The sequence below is a fragment of the Rhinichthys klamathensis genome, unplaced genomic scaffold, assembly GCF_029890125.1.
Source record: "Rhinichthys klamathensis goyatoka isolate OS25496 unplaced genomic scaffold, OSU_Roscu_1.1 h1tg000120l_1, whole genome shotgun sequence".
Classification (NCBI taxonomy): domain Eukaryota; kingdom Metazoa; phylum Chordata; class Actinopteri; order Cypriniformes; family Leuciscidae; genus Rhinichthys; species Rhinichthys klamathensis.
In genome coordinates, this window is record NW_026606657.1 from 16,671 (window position 1) to 38,056 (window position 21,386).

The 21,386-nt window shown below is 39.7% G+C and overlaps 1 protein-coding gene across 2 annotated transcripts; it reads left to right on the top strand.

The window, feature by feature from the left end:
* Window positions 1–351: 351 nt before the first annotated feature.
* per3 (period circadian clock 3) lies at window positions 352–20,253 on the top strand. 2 transcript variants are annotated; one of them, XM_056255285.1, is made up of 23 exons: window positions 353–450; window positions 3,779–4,237; window positions 4,613–4,678; window positions 5,471–5,628; window positions 7,125–7,243; window positions 8,266–8,470; window positions 8,830–8,881; window positions 9,351–9,487; window positions 9,619–9,697; window positions 10,425–10,531; window positions 11,601–11,757; window positions 11,854–11,962; window positions 12,837–12,965; window positions 13,046–13,154; window positions 13,420–13,558; window positions 14,212–14,348; window positions 14,422–14,607; window positions 15,258–15,518; window positions 16,169–16,857; window positions 17,731–17,917; window positions 18,328–18,514; window positions 18,946–19,096; window positions 19,878–20,253. In XM_056255285.1, exons 2-23 carry the CDS (start codon window positions 3,957–3,959, stop codon window positions 19,995–19,997), a joined length of 3,765 nt encoding a protein of 1,254 aa, XP_056111260.1. In that variant the 5' UTR covers window positions 353–450; window positions 3,779–3,956; the 3' UTR covers window positions 19,998–20,253. The 2 variants fall into 2 exon arrangements, with proteins under 2 accessions (XP_056111259.1, XP_056111260.1); XM_056255284.1 differs by lacking the exons at window positions 18,328–18,514; window positions 18,946–19,096; window positions 19,878–20,253 and having other exon boundaries at window positions 352–450; window positions 8,833–8,881; window positions 17,731–18,006.
* The last annotated feature ends 1,133 nt before the right edge of the window (window positions 20,254–21,386 follow it).

A 21,386-nucleotide genomic window follows, 5' to 3' on the forward strand; every position in this document is an offset into this window, starting at 1 on the left:
TTGTTATAACCACGTGAGATCCCCACCGCTACGTCATAGTTTCAATCTGTTGTATACTGGTTGTATAACATGGTGAAACACGTGAGTCAATCCCCATTCTCTGCTAGGCTGTTTTGTTCACGCCCCTCGACCAATCAGACTGTCGTAGGGACTCTGGTAGGGAAACGCTCCCACCCAATGGGAGTCGAGTAGGCGTGGCTCCGGGCGGCCAAACTCACGTGGGTGAAGTGTTGCGTTCCGGAGGAGTAATGGAGGGACACATGAGAAACTGGAGCAAGCTGGGAGCAAGTGAGAAATAAACATCAAGTAAGTGCTAAGTGTTCATTTTTTACTGCTCTCAAGCGCACGAAAGTGATTTATAGATATAATACTGCTGTGGTGTTCAAGAGAGTTTAATAAGACAAGAAACGCAGCGTTCAAGTATTCCACTATTATCTTCAACGATTTCAGGTATATAACACAATTATAATTACATTATTAATTAACTATATTATACAGTCATGAGCACTCACTTCTGATACATTAAATATGTATTATCCTGCTTGTGTTTTTTCGTGAAACATCACGTTGACTTATGCATGTATCTGTGCGCATGCGCAATGCTCGTCCGACTTAAATACTAAATTGTATTACTTGTGTCTCATTTAAAAGCTTATGTTTTTGTGATGCTGCTGGGTATATGTGAGATGTACGGCTCAGGTAGAGTGTTTTAGCGGAATATCTTTCTCTCTGCAAACTCGTGGCCGTGCATGTGCATGGCGGAGGCGCGCATCAGTATCACAAAGTAACATTTAGTCTGTTGCTTTCGTTACATGAGTTCTGTGGGAACTTTAGAAGATGCTTGTTGTTCTTCTGATGCATCTCAAGGATGTTTGGATCGGCCAAGAGTGATGGTGAGGAGGATATCAGTGGTCTGTAGTTGCTTTATATCTTAAATGATGTACATCTGCATGAGCTAGAATGAGCGTTTTATTTAAGAGTTTTATTAATGAGCCAACAAAGTATTTTATTGTTGTTTATCAGTGAACATTTGATGTTTATTGTGAATATACTATTTCAGCCTGAGGTGCCATAAGGTTTATGGTAAGATTTAATGATGAATCAATCAGGGTTACACAGTCATGGAAATGTGCAATCAACTGTTATGGATTATGGATGCCTATAATTAGAAAGCAGTGGTGCGGTGCAGATAGGCTAATGCAACTTTGCAACAAATATTGTGGAATATTTACAGGAATTTCATATTTAGTGTAAAAAAGAGAAGAATTTTAGCAGACACAAATCTATTCCTGCTGGAAATATCAGGCAGTTTTGAAATGTAGAGTCTGGAAAAGTCATGGAAACTTCTCAATGTAGTTTTACTCTGTTCTGAAATATTTCATCAATATATTATCATTTATTATACACGCTTGTGTAGAGAAAAACCTTACCTCAAACAAGTCTGACATCATCAGTTGTCCGTTGAGGGTCTGAGACATTTGTACACTAATTATACTCTTTTAAAAGTGTGTTTAGTTATTTTTTTTATGGTTAAAATACTTTAAGTAGTGTCCAATCTTAGAAAAATATAAGCCGTTCGTAGGTTGATTTCTTTTGGAAAAAAAGCCCTCCTCTGTAAGTACTTTGTCTTTAAGATTTAGCATCTCAAAAACTGATCAAAAACATGTCTCTGTTTTTCAAGTGTTGCAGAAATTAAATTAATGTCCCCGCTCTTGAGTTTACAGCTCCAAAAACATTTACTATCAATAAACAGTGCGACATTTCGACCGTCAGGTCTTCATCAGGCACAATACCCTTTATGGAGTTAGATGCAACACTTTATAAGCACAGGTGATATAACAATAATTAGAAACACACTCAAAATCATGTGACAAATGATTAGACGCACATAAACATGTTGGGGGGAAAAAATCAACTAATCAATTTTCCAGTGTTATTTGCCATGCAGTTGATTCACCAGGACTCGACGAGGACACATATCGGTTATTTTGTGAAAAAGTAGTAAAGTCAATAACTCATAAATATACATGTACTGCTTTATGGTTGTCAGTAATATGCAGTATCCATAAAGATGATCACCTGTTGCAAAAGATCCATTACCACTTCTTTACCGTAAAGACATGAGATATGATAAGAAAGCACTGTGCATAAATGTAAATGACAAAGAAACGTGTTTGTATACGTGTCTAGTATTACATAATCATGTGATCATGTGCATATTTCCTAAAAGCACCGACTGCTGCCCTGTTCTTTCTGTTTGAGTGCCATGTTTTAGCTTATTCTAAATGTCCCAAATAGCATATTTTATAGTTTATCATAGACATATTTTCATTTTCAAGGTCATTGAGGGCCTTTTTTACTTGGCCTATAGCTTCTGTGGGACCGTTCATAAGCGCAGCCTGTGTGTCTTAAAAAAAGCATGGTTCAGACTGATCTCCACTTGTTCTATTTTTTTTATATGTATTTTTTAAACCTGACCTAGTTACACTCTGACACAGCCTATTCTGAGAATGACTGAGTCCGAGTCACTGTAACAGCGGCAGTCATTACACACACAGGTCGTGACTTCACAACACAGAGAGAGAGACGTCAGAACCGTGTGCCGTCACTAAAATAAACTGGTGTAGAAATTACTATTTTAACTCTGCGATAAATCCAATTATGAAGAAGCGGCAAGTATTGCCTTTGTTTTATTGACAATAAAACAGTGCAGACCAAATATTATGCAGGCAACAAAATTTGATGTAAATGTTCTGGCCTGGTATTTACTGTTGTTTGCTGAATCAGAACTAAGAACAAGCTACTAAACCTAAGTATTAAAGGCTGGTGCACTGCATACTTATAAGTAATCAGGCTTAAAGACTTAATACAGATATAGCAACACTCTGGCAACCTCCTATATGGTAACCATATCATGCTGATGTGTTTTGCATGAACAGACACCACTCACATTTTACGTATGAAATATAAAAATTCAAAACATTCAAAGATTTCTGTGAGGCACTTCGGACACGCACCTTCCAATTGAAGTATATAAAAACATGTTTATTGTCGGACTAACCCTAACCGGTAGGACGGAGTGTGTAAGCGATACAGTACGCACACATAACGGTCCTGTATATAGTCAGACAGTTGTATAATATGCGTTCTGAATAGTCCAGTCTGTGGATGACACCGGCAGGCTGTTGCTTTCGAGAGTGAAAGCTGATATGACACCCGGCCATCTTGTGCCGCATGTGCAAAACAACATTTCGTTTCCATTACACGATAACGCCAAGTTTATCAGTTAATGAGACGTAATGTGAAATCAAGTTATTTTCTTGCTAATTTTATCCTAGATTGTGTAGGCAGAGACATAATGAACCTCCCGCATTATACATCCAGAGTTCTGAAAAACATGTCATATTGGCCAAATTATATCCTAAATATATGTTGTGAACAACACGGATCAAGACAACATATTTTCCAAATTGAAATGTTAGGAGATTCAAATGCTAAAATATAACAAAATCTAAATGACAAAATTTCCAATCTTAAAATGCATTTTGGGTATATCTAAAGTGTATTTTTTGTACATATTTTGGACAATGTAAATAATAATGTAAATAAAAATAGATATCTTTAGAAATATCGAAAATATATTTATGTAAATGCATATATACGCACACACATATACACACACTAATATTTTTTTATTCTTTATATAATTATTGTACCAGGTTATTATTACCAAAGTACTTTTTCATGGGTTTGATATCTATCCGTGTTTCTCTTGCAGTTCATTCAATGGAAGACTACATAACCACCCATTATCCGAGTAAAACGTTGTCATCATCGTCATGGATTTCTCTATAGACCATCATTGTTAATGTGGACAAAAGCAGAGGAGCGTCTCGACTCTGGATCCGAGCTTCAGTAGAGGTGGGCAGCGGTCGCAGGAGAACTTACAGCGGGGAATGACGGGAGGAGACGGCTTTCCCGATGGAGAAGAGGAGAGCCCTTTTCCAGGCCCCTGCGTGCGTACGGTGCAGGCGGACCGAACCGGCGGCGGGCAGGACCCCGGGGAAAGCTCTCCGGGGTGTGAGGAGAGTGGAGGAGAGCAGACACACAAGGATGTGGACATGAACAGTGGTCATGAGTCCAGCAGTGGGAACGACAGCCTCGCTGGATCACGACATCATCGGTCCTCGGCCAATTGCAGCCCTGGAAGCACCACGGGGTCAGGAAGCACTAAGAGGTACAGCAATCACTTATACTGAGGGTTAGGGACTAGAACAGTGGTTCTCAACCTCTCCTGCAGGGACCCCCTGACAGGCCATATTTTTGTTTTCACCCTGAAATGGCACACCTGATTCAATTAATTAAAGGCTCAAAGGCTACATGTGTAGCTGACTAATTGAATCAGGTGTGCCATTTCAGGGTGAAAACAAAAACATGTCCTGTTGAGGGGGCCATGCAGGAGAAGGTTGAGAACCACTGGACTAGATCAACACCTAAGTATTAAACTTTGGCAAGTCCATTTGAGGAGGTATAACATGTTTAGGTTAAGTCCTGTCTTATCATATCTCAACATTAGACTCTTGTTTTTCTCTCTCTCTCTTTGTGTCTTCAGCTCAAAGTCTGCCACTGTCTCTTCATCCTCCAGCTTTCACAGCTCTCGTCACACAGAGTGCAGCAGGTAAATGAACCACAGATTTACACAAGAGCTGAATTACTGTACAGTAACACAACTCAGCTTATGCTTCAATGGCAAACTCCAATGGTATTTGTATTCGCAGATATGCATTAATATCAAGGATCATAGAGTGGTCTTAAAACTGTTTGGACACTTAAGTCGCACTTAAAAATGTCTGCATGCAATTGCATTAGATAAAGATAGTGTTCTTGTTATTTATTGTAAAGAAAGATGCACAAGCACACAATTTCTCATTGCAATACATCAGACAAAAAGATGTTTGTTTGGTTTAAAAGAATGAAAAAAGCTAGTGTTGACATCAAATGTTAGTTATAAAAATTCGTCTTTAAAATTTATTCCCTCCACCTTTCAGATCATTTCTATACCCATATAGTTATTATAATCATGGAAGCCAATTCCTGCCACATAAGAAAACAAAATCATGCTTTGTTGTCAATTATGAGATAAAAAGTAATAATGACTTTTTTCTCATAATTTCAACTTTCTGATTTAGTATGTTATTTCAATTTAACGTCATAATTGTGACAAAATTAACTTCATGACAAAAAGACACTTTACATTATATTATAGTTTATATCATAACAACTTTTTGTTATGATTATCACTTTTTATCTCATAATTACAATCGATGAACATTTCAACATTTTATCTCAAAATTATAACTTGGTAAGTCAGAATTTTATTTTTCTTATGTGGTGGAAATGTGCTTCCATATGTGATCCATTTGCAATTGTCCAAAAAGACCTGAAATGAAAGGTGTGTGTGTGTGTGCAGTGAGCAGACGGAGCACGGGCGAGGGCAGACACACAGAGAGATGATGCAGACGGTGCAGGAGATGAAGAAGCGTCTGCCGTCTGAGAAGAGGATGCGCAGTAAAGCCAGCACTGTGGAGGCACTGCACTACGCGCTGAACTGTGTCAAACAAGTGCAAGGTAGACACACTTTTGTTTTGGTGTGTGACTCCAAGCGTAAAGCCACTAGAGCGACTGCTGTTACTGTATAACACACATTCAGATCAGATTATGTAACGGTCCGTCAGGAAGGGCGAACAGCTCGCTGCTAAATCTGTCCATTCTTCAGGACTTTCCCCTGTGCTGCTTTTATTAAATGTTTTACAGTAGAAAGCCTGTGTTGAGATGATGTGGATGGTTTCTGCGTGAGCTCATCGTGTGCGTCATGTGGTTAAGTAATGCTGAAACTCAACACGCTAGAATGCAGCTGCCATGTATTTCCTGTCCTTTGAGGAATAGATCCTCATAGTAGTAACCGAATCAAAACATACGTGTGGTTCAGTGAGGGCAAACACTATGATTTAATTTAGTTAATAAGGCAGCTTTCATTGAAGCGCAGCAGATGATCTGATGGCACTGTTGCTGGAAAGAGGATCCAGTCACCAAAACACAGGAAATACATTTTCACCTGAATCATTCATGCTCTCATTTGTTGTCAGTAGCTTCCTAATGTCAGCTGATAATATGTGTGGTTGTGCGAAGCCCTAATTTTCTGATATGCGTGAAGGAAGTCTTTATCCTGTTATCGCTTGGAAAAATGCCACTCTTTAATGTTACTTGTGCAAGGAAATCTTTCTGCCACAACACCACTAAGGGATTGTGTCACGGATTAGGTGGCTGTAGTCAAACGCACAACCACATATCGCAGAGAACTGACATAATGCAAAACAAGGAGCAGACTGAAACTTAAACACCGCAAACAAGAGGAACTAGCGAGACTAATTAGACACACCTGAACTGAAACTCAAATCAATATGAAACTATGGTGACAAACAGACGGAGGAAACTGAGGATGACAGAACCAATGAATACACTGACAGCAAAACACAAGACAAGAAAAGAAAAAAACCCGCAATATATCTCATTAAAACAGTGTGAAGAAACACTGAAGTAACATCCATGGTTACCTGTACCAATAATATACTGCCCTCGAAAATGTTTCCACAAATTTGCAGCAAGTTCATATTCTCACACGAGCATGCTATATTTATAAATGTATTGCATATTTGGATATTTACCAAAGTTTTTGCTTAATTTGTTTTGTTTACTGCGATTTTGTCATAAATGACTGGCAAGTTTGCAGTAAAGACAGTTTTGCAAGGGTAATATAGTTTAAGTAGTAACAATAACCATAGTATATGTTACTGTATCAGTAATATTTTAAGGGATTAAATCATCATGCATTTTGTTTTATTAATTAAAGCTTTCTTCAGTGCATGGATAGATTTCTGCTCATTTCTGTTTGCTATCACTTGAAAGAAATGTCTGTAATCAGTCTATGATGTAATGTGATGTGAAATTTCCCAGTTGGACTTCTGTGTGGTGTTGTAGTCTCTCTTGTGGACACCAGCCAAACACTGATTAACTTTACTGTGACGCTCACGCTCATTTGACATTCCCTCTGCCGCCCCCTGCAGCAAACAGTGAGTACTACAACTTGCTGATGAGCAGGGGTCTGAAGGAGAGACGGGACGCTACTGTGTGCACACTGGAGGAGCTGGAGAGAATCACGTCAGAACACACACTCAAAAACACGGTACGTCCCTGCTGCGCTTCCTCTCACACACTTAGTCACATTGAAACAGAAGTTGCGATAGTAGTTTCTTCCCTATTGTTACATTTTTCCGAGTGAAACGGCTTCTTGAACAAGTCAATGGGGAATTGATTGGATGGTTGTGGTTTGCTATTGGTGGATCTGATGTGAGTGACAGGTTGCTCCGCTCTCGTCATCAGAGAAGAGAAGAGATGCTGCTGTAAGAGGATTACAAGGACACATGAATTAAAAAAATGCACGAATAAATCATTTATAATCATACTGAATCTAGAATTGACTATCTTGATTTCATGGTGACTCTAAGGCTACACGCAAAAACATAATTTTTCAATGCACAGCTCAATTTTGAGATTTTGCGCTATTTGGCTGTTCATAACATGTAGTTTCAGATTAGTGGAGGGAAAACATCCTAAATGCACTTTATTTGCATCTGTAAATTTCATTTACAGTATATTTAGGTTAAGGCCGTTTTCTCAAAATAATTTTGTCAGAAATCTCCACTTCCGCAGCTTTACATACACCAGATTGTACAGTTTTATTCCTATCTATATTCTGAAGGATTTTACAGAGGGTTTGTTCATTTATCATTTGCCTGATTTTAAACTTTTTTTTTTTTTAAACAGGGTGAAATGTACTGTTTTCTGGCTGTTGACAGTATTTTCTGATTTATGAAGTGATCAACAGATATGTTTATAATCCTCCGTGTGAAAACTTTGACTAATATTTCTGTCAACAAAATGAAAAGATTTTTGAACCTGGTTTCATCCAATGAAATGTATGCAAATGAGTGCATATTTGATTAGATAATGCCTAATTTACATATTTAAACGTAACATTTTAGAAATCTTGTAATGCCAGAAATGTTTGCACTTCTTCATGTAATCACTCAACTGGTGAAGTATGGATTGGTGGAGTCTGTTGCTGTTTTACTCTATTCCCCGTGGGCCGTCTTGCTTTAATGAGCGTGTTCCCTGAGTTCACGAACGGTTCTCTGGTGTTCTCAGGACATGTTTGTGGTGGTCTACTCTCTGGCCTCTGGGAAGGTGGTGTACGCGTCTGAACAGGCCTCCAGCGTGCTTCACTGCAAGAGGAAGTTTCTGGAATCTGCCAAGTTCGTGGACCTTTTGTACCATCAGGACGTCAATGTGTTTTACTCGCACACGGCGCAGCCGCCGCGACTGCCGCACTGGAATGTGGGAACGGACAATGGTGAGTCTCTCCTCATTATAGTTCACTCAAAAAGGAAAATTTCTGTCATTATTTACTCACCCTCAAGTTGTTCCAAACCTGTATGAGTTTCTTTCTTCAGCTGAACACAAAAGAAGATATTTTGAAGAACAGTTGATGAGTCCCATAATTGGACTCATCAACTGTTCTTTAAAATATCTTCTTTTGTGTTCAGCTGAAGAAAGAAACTCATACAGGTTTGGAACAACTTGAGGGTGAGTAAAGGAATTAAAAAAAAAATGGGTCAACTATCCCTTTAAAGCTGGTTGTTTTAATCATACAAACAACAGCTTTGATGAATTCAGCTCATAATAATGAGATTGTGTTTGTGCTCTCCATAGCAGCGGCTCTGTTTGAATGTGCCCAGGTCAAGTCCTTCTTCTGTCGATTCAGGTCAGTCTTCCACCTTATCAGAGGAAAGTTATTTATGACTTAATCCCTGCTTCCTGATGACTTTTTAATTGCGCTTTATACAGCATTACTACTCATTCTCATCTGATATGTCGTCTTATGTCAAGTCTCGTTTAGTTAGACGATACAGATTGCTTCAAAGCAGCTTCATTGTAATAAACAAGAAAATAACAGTATTAATGTTGCATAGTTCTTCAATTATGAAACGAATACAGTTTCAGCTGTAAAGCAGCTCTTAAAGACAATAGTGTCATTATTCAGCTCAATTTAGTTCAGTGTTGATTCAGTTCAAAAACATTCTCAACGTTGCAGAGTTTATTAATTATGAGATGAATTCAATTCAGCTATAAAGCAGCTTTACATCCAGTTTTGCTCCAGTATTGTCAGTCAAATTGGTAATATTACTGAATATTAAGTGTCTTTAAATGCGTGTGTGTGTGTGTGCCATCAGAGGAGGGAAAGACAGAGATGGAGAAATGCGTTATTGTCCTTTCCGGATCACCCCGTACCTGCTGAAGGTTCAGGGATTGAGTGGAGAAGAGCCGTGCTGCCTGTCCCTCGCTGAACGCATCATCTCAGGATATGAGGGTACGAGCCTTTGACCTTTCACCTCAGCCCATTCTGAAACCGTTGTACACTACTTGGTTGTCACATGACCTCATTATGTTGCCAGTTTAGTTCTGATCTAATAATCATTATCTGGGTTTGCTTGTCTTCAGCCCCTCGCATCCCCATGGACAAGCGCATATTCAGCACGACTCATTCTCCAGGCTGTGTCTTTTTAGAAGTGGATGACCGGTGAGTGATTTGGACCTTTAATCAAAATACCATAGCATCTTTAGTGAATGGTTATGTGTTCAAATAATAATTCTATTCATAATAATAATAATCTGTGCAAACATATTATTTTATAATTATATATAATATAATATGCTGTGTAATATTATTGTTATTATTTAAAATATGTTGCACTTAGTAAAGCTGAGCAGATTATTATTATTAATTGAAAAAATATGCCATTAAAGTAAAGCTGGGCAACTTATTAGTAGTAGTAGTAATGTATAGTTTTCTTTTTTGTAATGGACTTTTTCTTGGCAGATGCTTTAAGTTAATAATTTAACAATAATAATTTAGGCTCTAATCAATATTTCTATCCATGTATTTGGTAAGTAGTGGTAAGTTTCCATCTTATATGGCTGTTTACCAAATAAACAAATAATGTTGAGTCAGCAGCTTCGCATTAAGCATATTTTGCAGTGATGATCAGGTGGTATGTTAGCTCTTATATAACAGCATGACTGTGAAGTAACGCCAGCTTTGTTGACCACATTAGTTCAATATCTTGTTACTCTGTGCTGGAATCAAAAGTCTTTTTTGTACAGATAATGAAGGCTTGGACTGTTTTCAAACATGAGACTTAATCGGTCTCATGTTCATTTCAACAAAGTCTTGAAATAAATGTAATTTCTTGTAAATGTGTTTCTGTGAAATGAATCCGTGTGTGTGTGTGTGTGTGTGTCTGCAGTGCGGTGCCTCTGCTCGGTTACCTCCCTCAGGACCTGATCGGTTCCTCTGTTCTGACCGTCCTACATCCAGACGACCGGCAGCTCATGCTGGCCTTGCATCGCAAAAGTACGTCCATTATGACTTTTTTTTTTTACATTTTAAAGGCTTTATCAGTCTTGTCAAGTCACCTTTATTTATATTGCGCCTTATACAATACAGATTGTTTCAAAGGATGCATTCGGCTGTTATTGAGCTGAAGTCAGTTCAGTGTTGATTCAGTTCCGTTGTAATGATCATCCATTATTTAATTAGTTCAGTTCATCTATAAAGCAGTTCTGCAAGAAATCGTTCAGCTCAGGTCAGTTCTTACTCAACAGCGTCAAAGTGTAGTCTCAGAGCAGTAATATTGTTGAATATTAAGTGTCCCCAACTAAGCAAGCCAGAGTCGACAGTGGCAAGGAACCCAAACTCCATCAGGTGACAGAATGGAAATGAAACCAGGCTCAGTTCTCCTCTGGCCAATGAATGAACACGGTGTCATTGTGATTCAGGCTGCACCACAAGTCAGAATTCAGATCAGAATCAGTAGCATTCAAATATTCATCCAGTTCCTTTTGCTTGAAGATCGATTCATCACGCTGGTTTGGAGCCGAGGCTGGTCATAGGGTCTGTGTGGAGGACCGGTCTGGTTCTTGTGGTCTCTGCTGAGGATCGTATCGACGAGGCCTTCACAGGGGATTGTCTAGTAGACATGGTCTCTGATGACATTCAGGGCTGCGTTTTGGTCGTGTCTAGGTGCAGGTCCAGGTGCATCTGATCTGGATATGGACCGGATCCGGCTGACTACGGTAACCTCGGGATGAGGACGAGACCGACAGACTAATATTAGTGAAGATGCCATGCTTCTTATAGGAAGTGCTCCCGGTTCCGGTTGACCTAATTTATGCCGCCTAACAATCATTTAACTGATTTGAATAATAGAAATTGCTAATGTAAATTTTTTTTTTTAAACGCCTGCAGTTGATTTTGATATTCTAGGTTTATCAACTGGCCATAATTTTGAGATCGCAATAGACGTAAAGGACTATAGTGCGTTAAGAGCTCGCTCAAGTACTGAGGAGATAAACCATTCTGTGCTTTAGAAAGATTTGAATCTTGCAAATGGTCTTAATAAAAATTGTCATGATCCCCTCAGTTCTGAAGTACGCAGGCCAGCCGCCGTTTGAACACTCGCCCATCCGGTTCCGGTGTCAGAACGGGGACTACGTGACCCTGGACTCCAGCTGGTCCAGCTTCATCAACCCTTGGAGCCGGAAGGTGGCCTTCATCATCGGCAGGCACAAAGTTCGCACGTAAGCGCCGGCTCATGAACGTGTCAGTTGTTTCTGTAACCAAACCTTCACATTCGCACATACACCATCACTTGTTTATGTGCGTCTTCTCTGTAGTGGACCTCTGAATGAAGATGTTTTTGCTGCACGGAGTAATGCCGAGCAGCCAATCATGTGTGAGGACGTGAAAGAGCTTCAGGCCATGATCCACAAGCTCTTCCAGCAGGTGAGAGATCACTAAACCACAGACAACCTTTTTACAGCCCAAAATGCTCCATTTTTTTTTTTTATCAGAAATCCAGTTAATATGAAAATAATATGTTTTCTATTCTAATATATTATAAAATGCAGCTTTGCATCACAGGAGTAAATTACACATTGCAAATTTCTGATTATTATCAATGTTGAAAACTGTGTCATATTTTTGTGGAAATCGTGATCATTTTTCAAATGAAAATCTCACTGGCCCCAAACTTTTGAACATTTCTGAATAGCTTTGCATGGATCGCTTTGTATGAGGAACAGACCCAAATTACATGAAAACTGTTCAAATAAACTCACTAAAGCCTAGAATCGGTAGTCTGTTACCGTCAAATCGGTTATAGGAAAGCATTCTTGAAAAAATAGTGCTCTTTCATTAGAGCAAAATGACTGCAAAAGCAATCTAAACTATAATAATAGTCATAAGCAATTGCCCACAATTAGATCTTGATTAGATAATATCTGTGCATGCCTACTTGACTTCATATCAGGGTTATTATTGTTAACTAAATCTATTAAAAACATTTTTGTTAATTGAAATAAAGCTGAAATAAAATATAAATATTAGATGGCAAACTAAACCAAAATTAGAAATGTTGTAAAAAGTAAAAAAAATAAACTTAATACTATTTAGGTTTAATTTATTTTTATATCAGCTTTAGTTTATTTTAAAAGATCAAAAACTTAATAAAATGACAAATGCACATAAAAAAATTACTTCAAATTAAAGTGAAAACTCACAAAATAAAAGTAGATGAAAAAATACTTTCTGCTTGACTACAGTTGTAAAGCACATTTGAGCTGCTGGTTTGTTTTAATCACATCTGTCTTTCTCTCAGCCTGTTCATAATAAAGGATCGAGTGGCTATGGCAGTCTGGGTAGTAACGGCTCTCACGAGCACTACATCAGTGTGGCGTCGTCCAGCGACAGTAACGGAAACCTCTGGGAGGACTCGCACAGAGAACCAGTACGTCTGAAAGTGCATGAAATATCGACCAATCAGTGTTGGGTTTGGCAGGACCTCACAGTGGATATTTTGTCTTGTAGATGACGTTGCAGCAGTTTTGTACAGATGTCAATAAAGTGAAAAACTGGGGCCAGCAGGCGTATCGCGACTCCCGGAGGAAGCTCACACCTTTAGGACCAACCACTGCAGGTTTGGACACTATATTTCTTTTCTACATCGGTCCTCAATCATTCATCTCTGTTTGTTTGAGCATAAATAGATGCACTTTATGGATGTAAACCAAGATATACCATATGCAGCCACTTGATCAGAAAACATATGGTGAATTAATACATGTAATTTCATTTTAAGTCTGATTTAGAAGCACAAGATATAAACCCAAAAAACCCACGCTGGTCAGTCCCGGTGTACAGGTATTTGAACTGTATTTGATTTGTTGATGTGTTCCCATCAGTGGCAGGCGCAGGATTTCATCCTAACTCCAGTCAGGGTTTGGGAATTAGAAATCATCTGAAGCAGTCTCTACAAGAAGCCCGGAAACATCCACACATTCCATCGTATCAGCAGATCAACTGTGTGGACAGCATCATCAGGTGAGGCATACGGGCGCTGTGACCAAAACCTCTATCATATCATGTATCATATATCAGATAATATCATAAAATAACTATTTTAGGGGGGGTTTTCTGAAAATGTAAAGCACAGCGAAATTAAAAATATTAGTTTCTAATTTGTTTTTGTTTTTCTAAATTGTTAATTTAATTTAATCATTTAAATATGCAATCCATAATGTTGCATATTATATTAGATTTTTTTAAAAATCGAATAGATTATAAAAATAGCTATATATTTTATATAGTAATTTTTTTCTGAATATGTAAAACAAAAATATCATTTTAAATAAAATGTGGTAATATCTATTATTGGATAATCCAAACAATTAAATATGTTTCTATAATAATTCAAGTTAGTTTAAATATGCAATTCATACTGTTTTATATATATATATATATATATATATATATGTAATTTTGTAGGATTTCAAAATTAAACATTTTATTTTAAAAAAATCTTCCAATTTAAAGAAAGAAGTTACATTTTAGATCAGTGTAGTGTCTATTATTGGATAAATTAAATGTTGTTGTTTTTTAATATACAACCCATACAGTTGTACCCAAATTGACATCATTCATTTTTGATGTAGTCAATGACCCATTAATGTTAATTTGTGTTTTTCCTTCTCTAGATATCTAGAGAGCTGTGCAACATCTGCTCTGAAACGAAAGAGCGAGTCTTTGTCCATATTTACTTCTTCCTCTTCTTCTATGTCTGAGGAAGAGAAACCTGAAGCGGTCGCACAGGAAGACACCATGAACACAGATGGTACGAGTCCATTCCAACCCTCTCTGTATTCTCCTAAAGCCCTGCACAGTTTCTTACGGTCTGTCTCCTGCAGAAGCTGCTCTCGAGGGCGCTGGTGTTCTGGACAGTCAGGTGTCTGCGGGATCAGTCACGACGGCAGCTGTAGTGGGAGCACAGCTCACTGACCTCACGATCTCTACAGAAGCCATGAGCGTTGTGTCCGTCACCAGTCAGTGCAGCTACAGCAGCACCATAGTGCATGTCCCGCAGCCCGAGTCGGGTGAGTTAACACTGACAACACATTCAATGACACAGAAAGTGTTACATTTTTAGGCAGGTGACATAGTCCAGTGCTGTGTTCGAAATCGCCCCCTATACCCTCATTCACTATTCCCTTAATTTAGTCCACTGAAGGAATGTATGGAAACAAGTCAGTGAATTCGGACACTGAGTGCGCCAGAAGCGCTGCAGCCTTTGCATGGTTTGTGCTGCTTAATAATCATTTAAAATGTAGCGAACTGGCAGCTCCAGTAGATTTATCTTGAACTCTGTGATGGAAATTAGCATAATCGTAATTAAACAATCTAATAATCAATTAAAAAGCAATGTATACCTGTATGATAACGCTGTAGCTAGCCACATTGGACCAGCGGTTTGGAAAATGGATGGATGATTCAGCTGCGGGCGCCTCTCACAGTGCATTATGGGTATTCTCTAGCCGTTGAGCATACATCAGTTTGTACACTCGTTATTGTGGGATTGAATGAGTGCACTCAGTAATGTCCACTATGGTTTCGGAAATGGCTGTCCCCTCAATTAGTGTCCTATTTAAGAGTATAGGGGAGATTTCGGACGCGGCCCAGAAATATTTTAGCAGCACCATTGAACTCTGTAAATGTCCTACTGTACCTGCCCCTTCTCTTCCTCCAGAAGTCACAGCCTTAGAAGATGCTCCAATGGGTAGCGAGCCCACAGACTCCGCCCCCACCCCTGCATGCCCCGCCCCCAGCACCTCTTTAGCGGCTCAGGAGGAGTTACTCCTGGTGGGTCTCACCAAAGAGGTGCTGTCAGCTCACACCCAGAATGAGGAGCAGCAATTCGTCGACCGTTTCCGACATCGTATCCTGCAGAGTCCCTACAGCTCCTACCTCCAACAGGACAACAGCAGCATGGCCCATTCTCATCACAGAGGTGTGTGTGGAAACGCTTCGGGAGCTCTAAAATAACTATATATTTTAGTTTTGTTGTTTTAATCTGTATTTTTAAAGAAAAATCCCTAAAGTTTTGTGTGTGTATGCCGGATGCTAAACCAATACAGACCATGTATAAAATTTAAAGGAACACGCCGACTTTTTGGGACTTTAGCTTATTCACCGTATCCCCCAGAGTTAGATAAGTCCATACCCTTCTCTTCTCCGTGCGAGCCGTATCTCTGTCTGACGCACCCACTGCTAGCCTAGCTTAGCACAAAGACGGGAGGTAAACGGCTCCAGCTAGCATACTGCTCTCAATAAGTGACAAAATAACGCCAACATTTTCCTATTTACATGTTGTGATTTGTATAGTCACAGTGTGTACAAATAACAATATCACATGAGACAGCCATCTTCTAACCGTATACATACTGGGAACTATATTCTCAGAAGGCGAAGCACTGCTACTTCTGCGGAGTGATTTGCTCGCAGCTCAAGGGACAAGGGCTATGAGAGGCTGTGCTAAAACACAGCTATTGAGCAATCAGAATCAAGGACTGGAACTAACCGTTTTATTAGTATAATATTATGTTGAGATCCATTAACAGTCTCTATCAAACGATACACACCTTTCCCATCTGCTCTCAGGTGATGTCGTGCGACCTCCGAACAAACACAAGCGTCCGAAACCAGAGGACTCGTCCGACAGCTACGGCTCCCAGCCGGGCAACTACTGGTCACTTCCCGGACCCACAGGAGCGCCCCATTCCTCCTGGCCTTCCTCAGAGTCATCTCAGCTCCCGCCATCCAACATCGGCTTTGTGCCGCCCATGCAAACCGCCCCTTACTTCACCGTCGGTGCGGATCAGCAGCCCATGGTGGTCCAGCCTCACCAAGGTCTCCAGAACCTCCAGCCCATGACTCCCATGATGGTTGTCCTACTTCCTAGCTACCCCATGTACCCCGGCACCAATGGCATGTACCTCCAGGGGATGCCCGTTGCTGCGCCTGGAGTCGTTCCCCAGACTCCCTTTAATATGGGTGGGTTTGTCCCACCTGGTGCCCACATGGCTCATGGGTCTCCATTGCATGGACATGTTCCAGGGTCCACCGTCACAGGTGTTGGGATGCCAGCCGGTGCCTCCGCAGAGGTCGACTCGATTCCCACCCCTTGGTTTGGGGAAGACCTTGATGCAGGACAGCCCACAGCGCTCTTCTCCAGCTCTCGCTCCAGCTCACCCATCCAGCTGAATTTACTCCAGGAGGAGCTGACCAAACCCACCGAACCCCTGAACAGCGCTGGTCCTGAGAGTCTGCACCAGCACCACGCCAAAACGGTGAGACCCTTATTGAGATCTGGGTTGGCGTGGATACTTGTTGGAAGCTGAAATACCCTGCGTAGTGACATGATTTACTCCCATCTGAAACTATTTTATAAAGTTTTTTGCGAATACTTTTCTAATTTTTATCCATGTAGTTCTTATGACCTCATATTATGTTATTATATTATTGTTATTAAAGTATTTAAATATTAAAATATGTAAAAAAAAAAAAATACTTATCAATTTGGCCGCTTGAGGTCCTTTTTTACGTTTCATTAATTATTACTAAAGTAATTTATAATATTTAAGTAAAATATTAAAATGTATTTAAAATATTTAAAATCTTTATAAAAATGAATGTGGGGCCTTAAGAGGCCAATTATGTTATCGTATTAATAAATAAAATACTTAATTTTAGTAAAATATCAAAATATAATATTAAAATAAATTTGTGTGAAATATAATATTTTAATGTGAAATATATTTTAAAAACAATATCAATTTTAAATATTAATATACCTGTAAAAATGAACATGAAAGTGCCATAAGAGAAATAACAAATTGTTATTTTAGTAATTGTTATTAAAATGTTTCAAGTAATTAAAACACTTAAATTCTTGCAAAAATTCATATGAAATGGCCTTAAGAGGCTGATTTTTTATTATTATTATTAATTATTATTAGAATGCATTTATATTTAGTTAAAATATATTTAAAATCTATATTTTATATATATATATATATATATAATATTGAAATGCTTGTAAAAGGGCCTTAACCAGTTATCCACGATTATTGCATATCTTTGTTCAGAAGTTTTACTTAAGAAGCTGAAGTGGGACTGAAGTTTAATCGATTGACTCCAGCTGTCTGTTTATCTGCTCACAGGAAGAAGCTCCCAGTGAGTCGGGGAACCAGGACGCCCATTCTACCTCCAGCGAAATGCTTGACCAATTGCTACAGGAGGACGCCCGCTCAGGAACCGGCTCCAACGCGTCGGGCAGTGGCTCCGGAGAGTCGGGAGGCTCACTGGGCTCCGGACTGGGATCTAACGGAACGTCAACCAGCCATACCGGTGCTGTTCAAAATCATATGTCCATGACACTCAATGTTGTGTGGAGAGAATTAGGCACTTCCACCACAAAATAGCTTCGTGTAGATGGTGTTAAGAGACTTTGGATTAGTTGCCTTGTTTCAACTAGACTGCGTAAAAGTCTCCCAGAAGATTATTTTAATAGAAATTCGTCAAAATTTATAATTTACATTTTGTTCCTAACATGCACTAAAAACTAAAAAAGTGTGGAAACAGTATTCTCTCAGAAATTTGTGTGTAAATTTCACAAACAATGGCATGTAACAAATTGAATTGAACATGACATTTTGAAGTAAATAGTTTTTCAATAGTCTTCAAAAAATCACTTTTTACAGTTTGTATGTAAAAGGTCAAATGTCATTAAACTGAGCCCTGACGTTTCACGTTTACAGGCAGCAGCAACAACAGCAAGTACTTTGCAAGCAACGATTCATCGGACACGTCCCGAAAGGCGCGCAAGTCCGCGGAGGCCCAGGAAAAGGAGCGTACGACCCTCAAGAAGCCCGTGGACAACCCTCTGTGGAGCGCGATCAAGCAGACACCAGAGCCCATCATGATGACCTATCGGATCAGCCCCAGGTAACAGACCCGGAGGAACGTCTTCTCCCTCTGTCCTTCTCTCCCTCTTCCTCTCAATCCCGGGTTCCCGCTCATTCCTCTGAGAAACCTGTGGGAAACGTGACATTCTCAGCATCTCTTTCCACAGGGGAAAGAGATAGCGCTGCCAGGCTCTCTCGCCGAGGTAGTTCTGATCAAGCTAAATGTCTCATTGCGGCGTCAGCCCTGAGGTAGGTGACTCCAGGTGACGGTACACAATGAGACCCGTGTTTAGCAGCTTGATGAAGCGGATCCTTTTAAAAAGCTCCTGATTATGGAAGGAGGACAGGGCGAATACGCCAGTCCAAGATGCTTTAGCAGTATTTAGATGTTGAAATCGAAGCAACGTCATCTAGCAACGTGCTGAGGCAGCCCGAGTGAGTTTGGTTTTGTGTGTGTGGATGTCCATGCAGGGATCAGGACCAGGTTCTGCAAGAAGACCGAGAGAAGCTGCTTCTGATGCAGCCCATGCAGCCCTGGTTCACCCTGGACCAGAAGAAGGAGCTCGCTGAGGTTCATCCCTGGATCCGGCAGCACACCTTCCCACAGGAGATCAACACACAGGTTGATCACACAACACACAGAGAACTTCTCATTTACGTCGGGATCGAACATATGTACCATTATAGATCTATATATTGGCCATATTCATTCATTTGAGATAACAGAAGAGGGAGTTGCTCCTTGTGTCAGACGGTTTCCTGTTATAGCTAAAATGTAAACAATTTAAAATAACTGTTTTCTATTTGAATCTATTTTAAAATGTAGTTTATTTCTGTGATGCAAAGCTGAATTTTCAGCATCCTTCAGAAATCATTAATGTGACCCTGGACCACAAAACCAGTCACAAGGGTCTTTTTTTATTATTATTTAGATTTATACGTCATATGAAACCTGAATAAATAAGCTTTCCATTGATGTATGGGTTGTTAGCATATGGGTTGTAACAATATTTGGCCAAACTATTTGAAAATCTGGAATCTGAGGATGCAAAAAAATCTAAACATTGAGAAAATCACCTTAAAAGTTGTCCATTTATGTTCGTGATTTTACAGTAAAGAAAAATCAATCATTTTGACCCATCCAATGTATTGTTGGCTATTGCCAAAAATATACCCATGCGACTTGTGACTGGTTTTCTGATCCAGGGTCACAGATACTGATTTGCTTCTCAAGAAATATTTTGTATTTATTGTTATTTCTCAATTTGATGCATCTTATATACATGTCAATATTATATCAGCCATCAGCATCATCCTGACTCACGGTTTTTATCTAGCACTGAAGCATATATTTATTTTGCATCATCATAATCTCATAGATTTATTTTAAAATCTTTTTCCAGGGCTGTGTGAGTTGTAACACCATGGAATCGGGTGAGAAACTGAATCTTCAGACTGACTCTCCGAACCCTCCTGACAGCTCCTGTCCGTCACAGGACACCAGACCCACCACAGACACCTGAAAGCTCTCTGCTGCTTAGACAATCACTGCCACTGCTGGACCTCCGGCTTTCTGGGACTCGATGACTCCTCTGCTTTCAGCTGGGATTCTTAGGAAGGGAGAGCCGTCCGTGTGCCAGCCTCTCATAATCCCGCCATCCAACATCGGCTTTGTGCCGCCCGTGGCAGTGCCCACGCAAACCGCCCCTTACTTCACCGTCGGTGCGGATCAGCAGCCCATGGTGGTCCAGCCTGACCAAGGTCTCCAGAACCTTCAGCCCGTGACTCCCATGATGGACTTCTCTGATGTCTCTGAGTTTGTACGCTCGCTGGAGATGGACGGTTCCACATGTGAACGCCGGACATCACATGACCATGCATTTCTCTCAGCTGTTCTCCTTCACAGACAGTCCATGGACCCAAGCAACTGTGAATATCAGACTATAATTTGTATAGTAGTTGGGTTTTTTTAGGCTGTTTTTCAAAATGTTTTTGTTAATATGTCCTCTACTGAATTTTGCAGGCTCAGGAGGGTTTATGATCTCCCAGAAGTACCTGTAATGAGTTTCTAACCACTTGCACAGGAATAAATGTCCCACAAAGTCCAGCATCCTGTTCGGTTGCTGAAGAACATTAGCACTCACCGCCAAAAAAATAAAAAAGCGTCTATGAATGGAAATGAATGATATTTGGACCTGGTTTTACTGTCCAAAGCTTTACTTTACTGTTGCTTATTTTGACCGCTTCATCTCAAACTAGTCTTCTGTTTAATTCATCCGCATCGAGCAGAATCCCCACAATTCAGCAAACCAGTAATGAGAGTGATGATATTCTGTCCTGATAGAGTTCATCCAATCCAAACGGGTGATTTGAATGAGGCCTTAAATGAGTTCTTCTGTCAGTGTTGTTACACACAGTGTGTTAATTCATTGTCTCTGTTCTCAATTTTAAATAATATTTTTCCACCATACAGGTGTCTGAAAGATGTCAAGCAATGTCTTTTACTATGGTATAAAACTCTTAAGTTATGGTGTAATGACTGTAATCTGAAAATTGGGTTGATGGTTAAATACATCGACCGGTGTGTCAAAAACATAACTGGGTCACATTTCTCCCCAAAATAAAAAATAAATACAAATATAATTAAAGCTGCAAGCAGCCAATGTCCTCATATACATACATGGCTCCTTGGACCAAGACACTGCATGCCAATTTTCGAGTCAATCGCACTAACGCTCGGGTTGTTATAGCCATTTTCATGTTTTTTTTTTCCTGTTATAGTGCCACCAAGTGGCCAATTGCTGCATTTTTTTTCTCACTTTACCAAAGTTTGAGCCCATACACACATGTACTGAGTTTGGTGAATAATATATCATACCGTTCAAGAGTTATAGCCATTTTTGTAAAAGTGG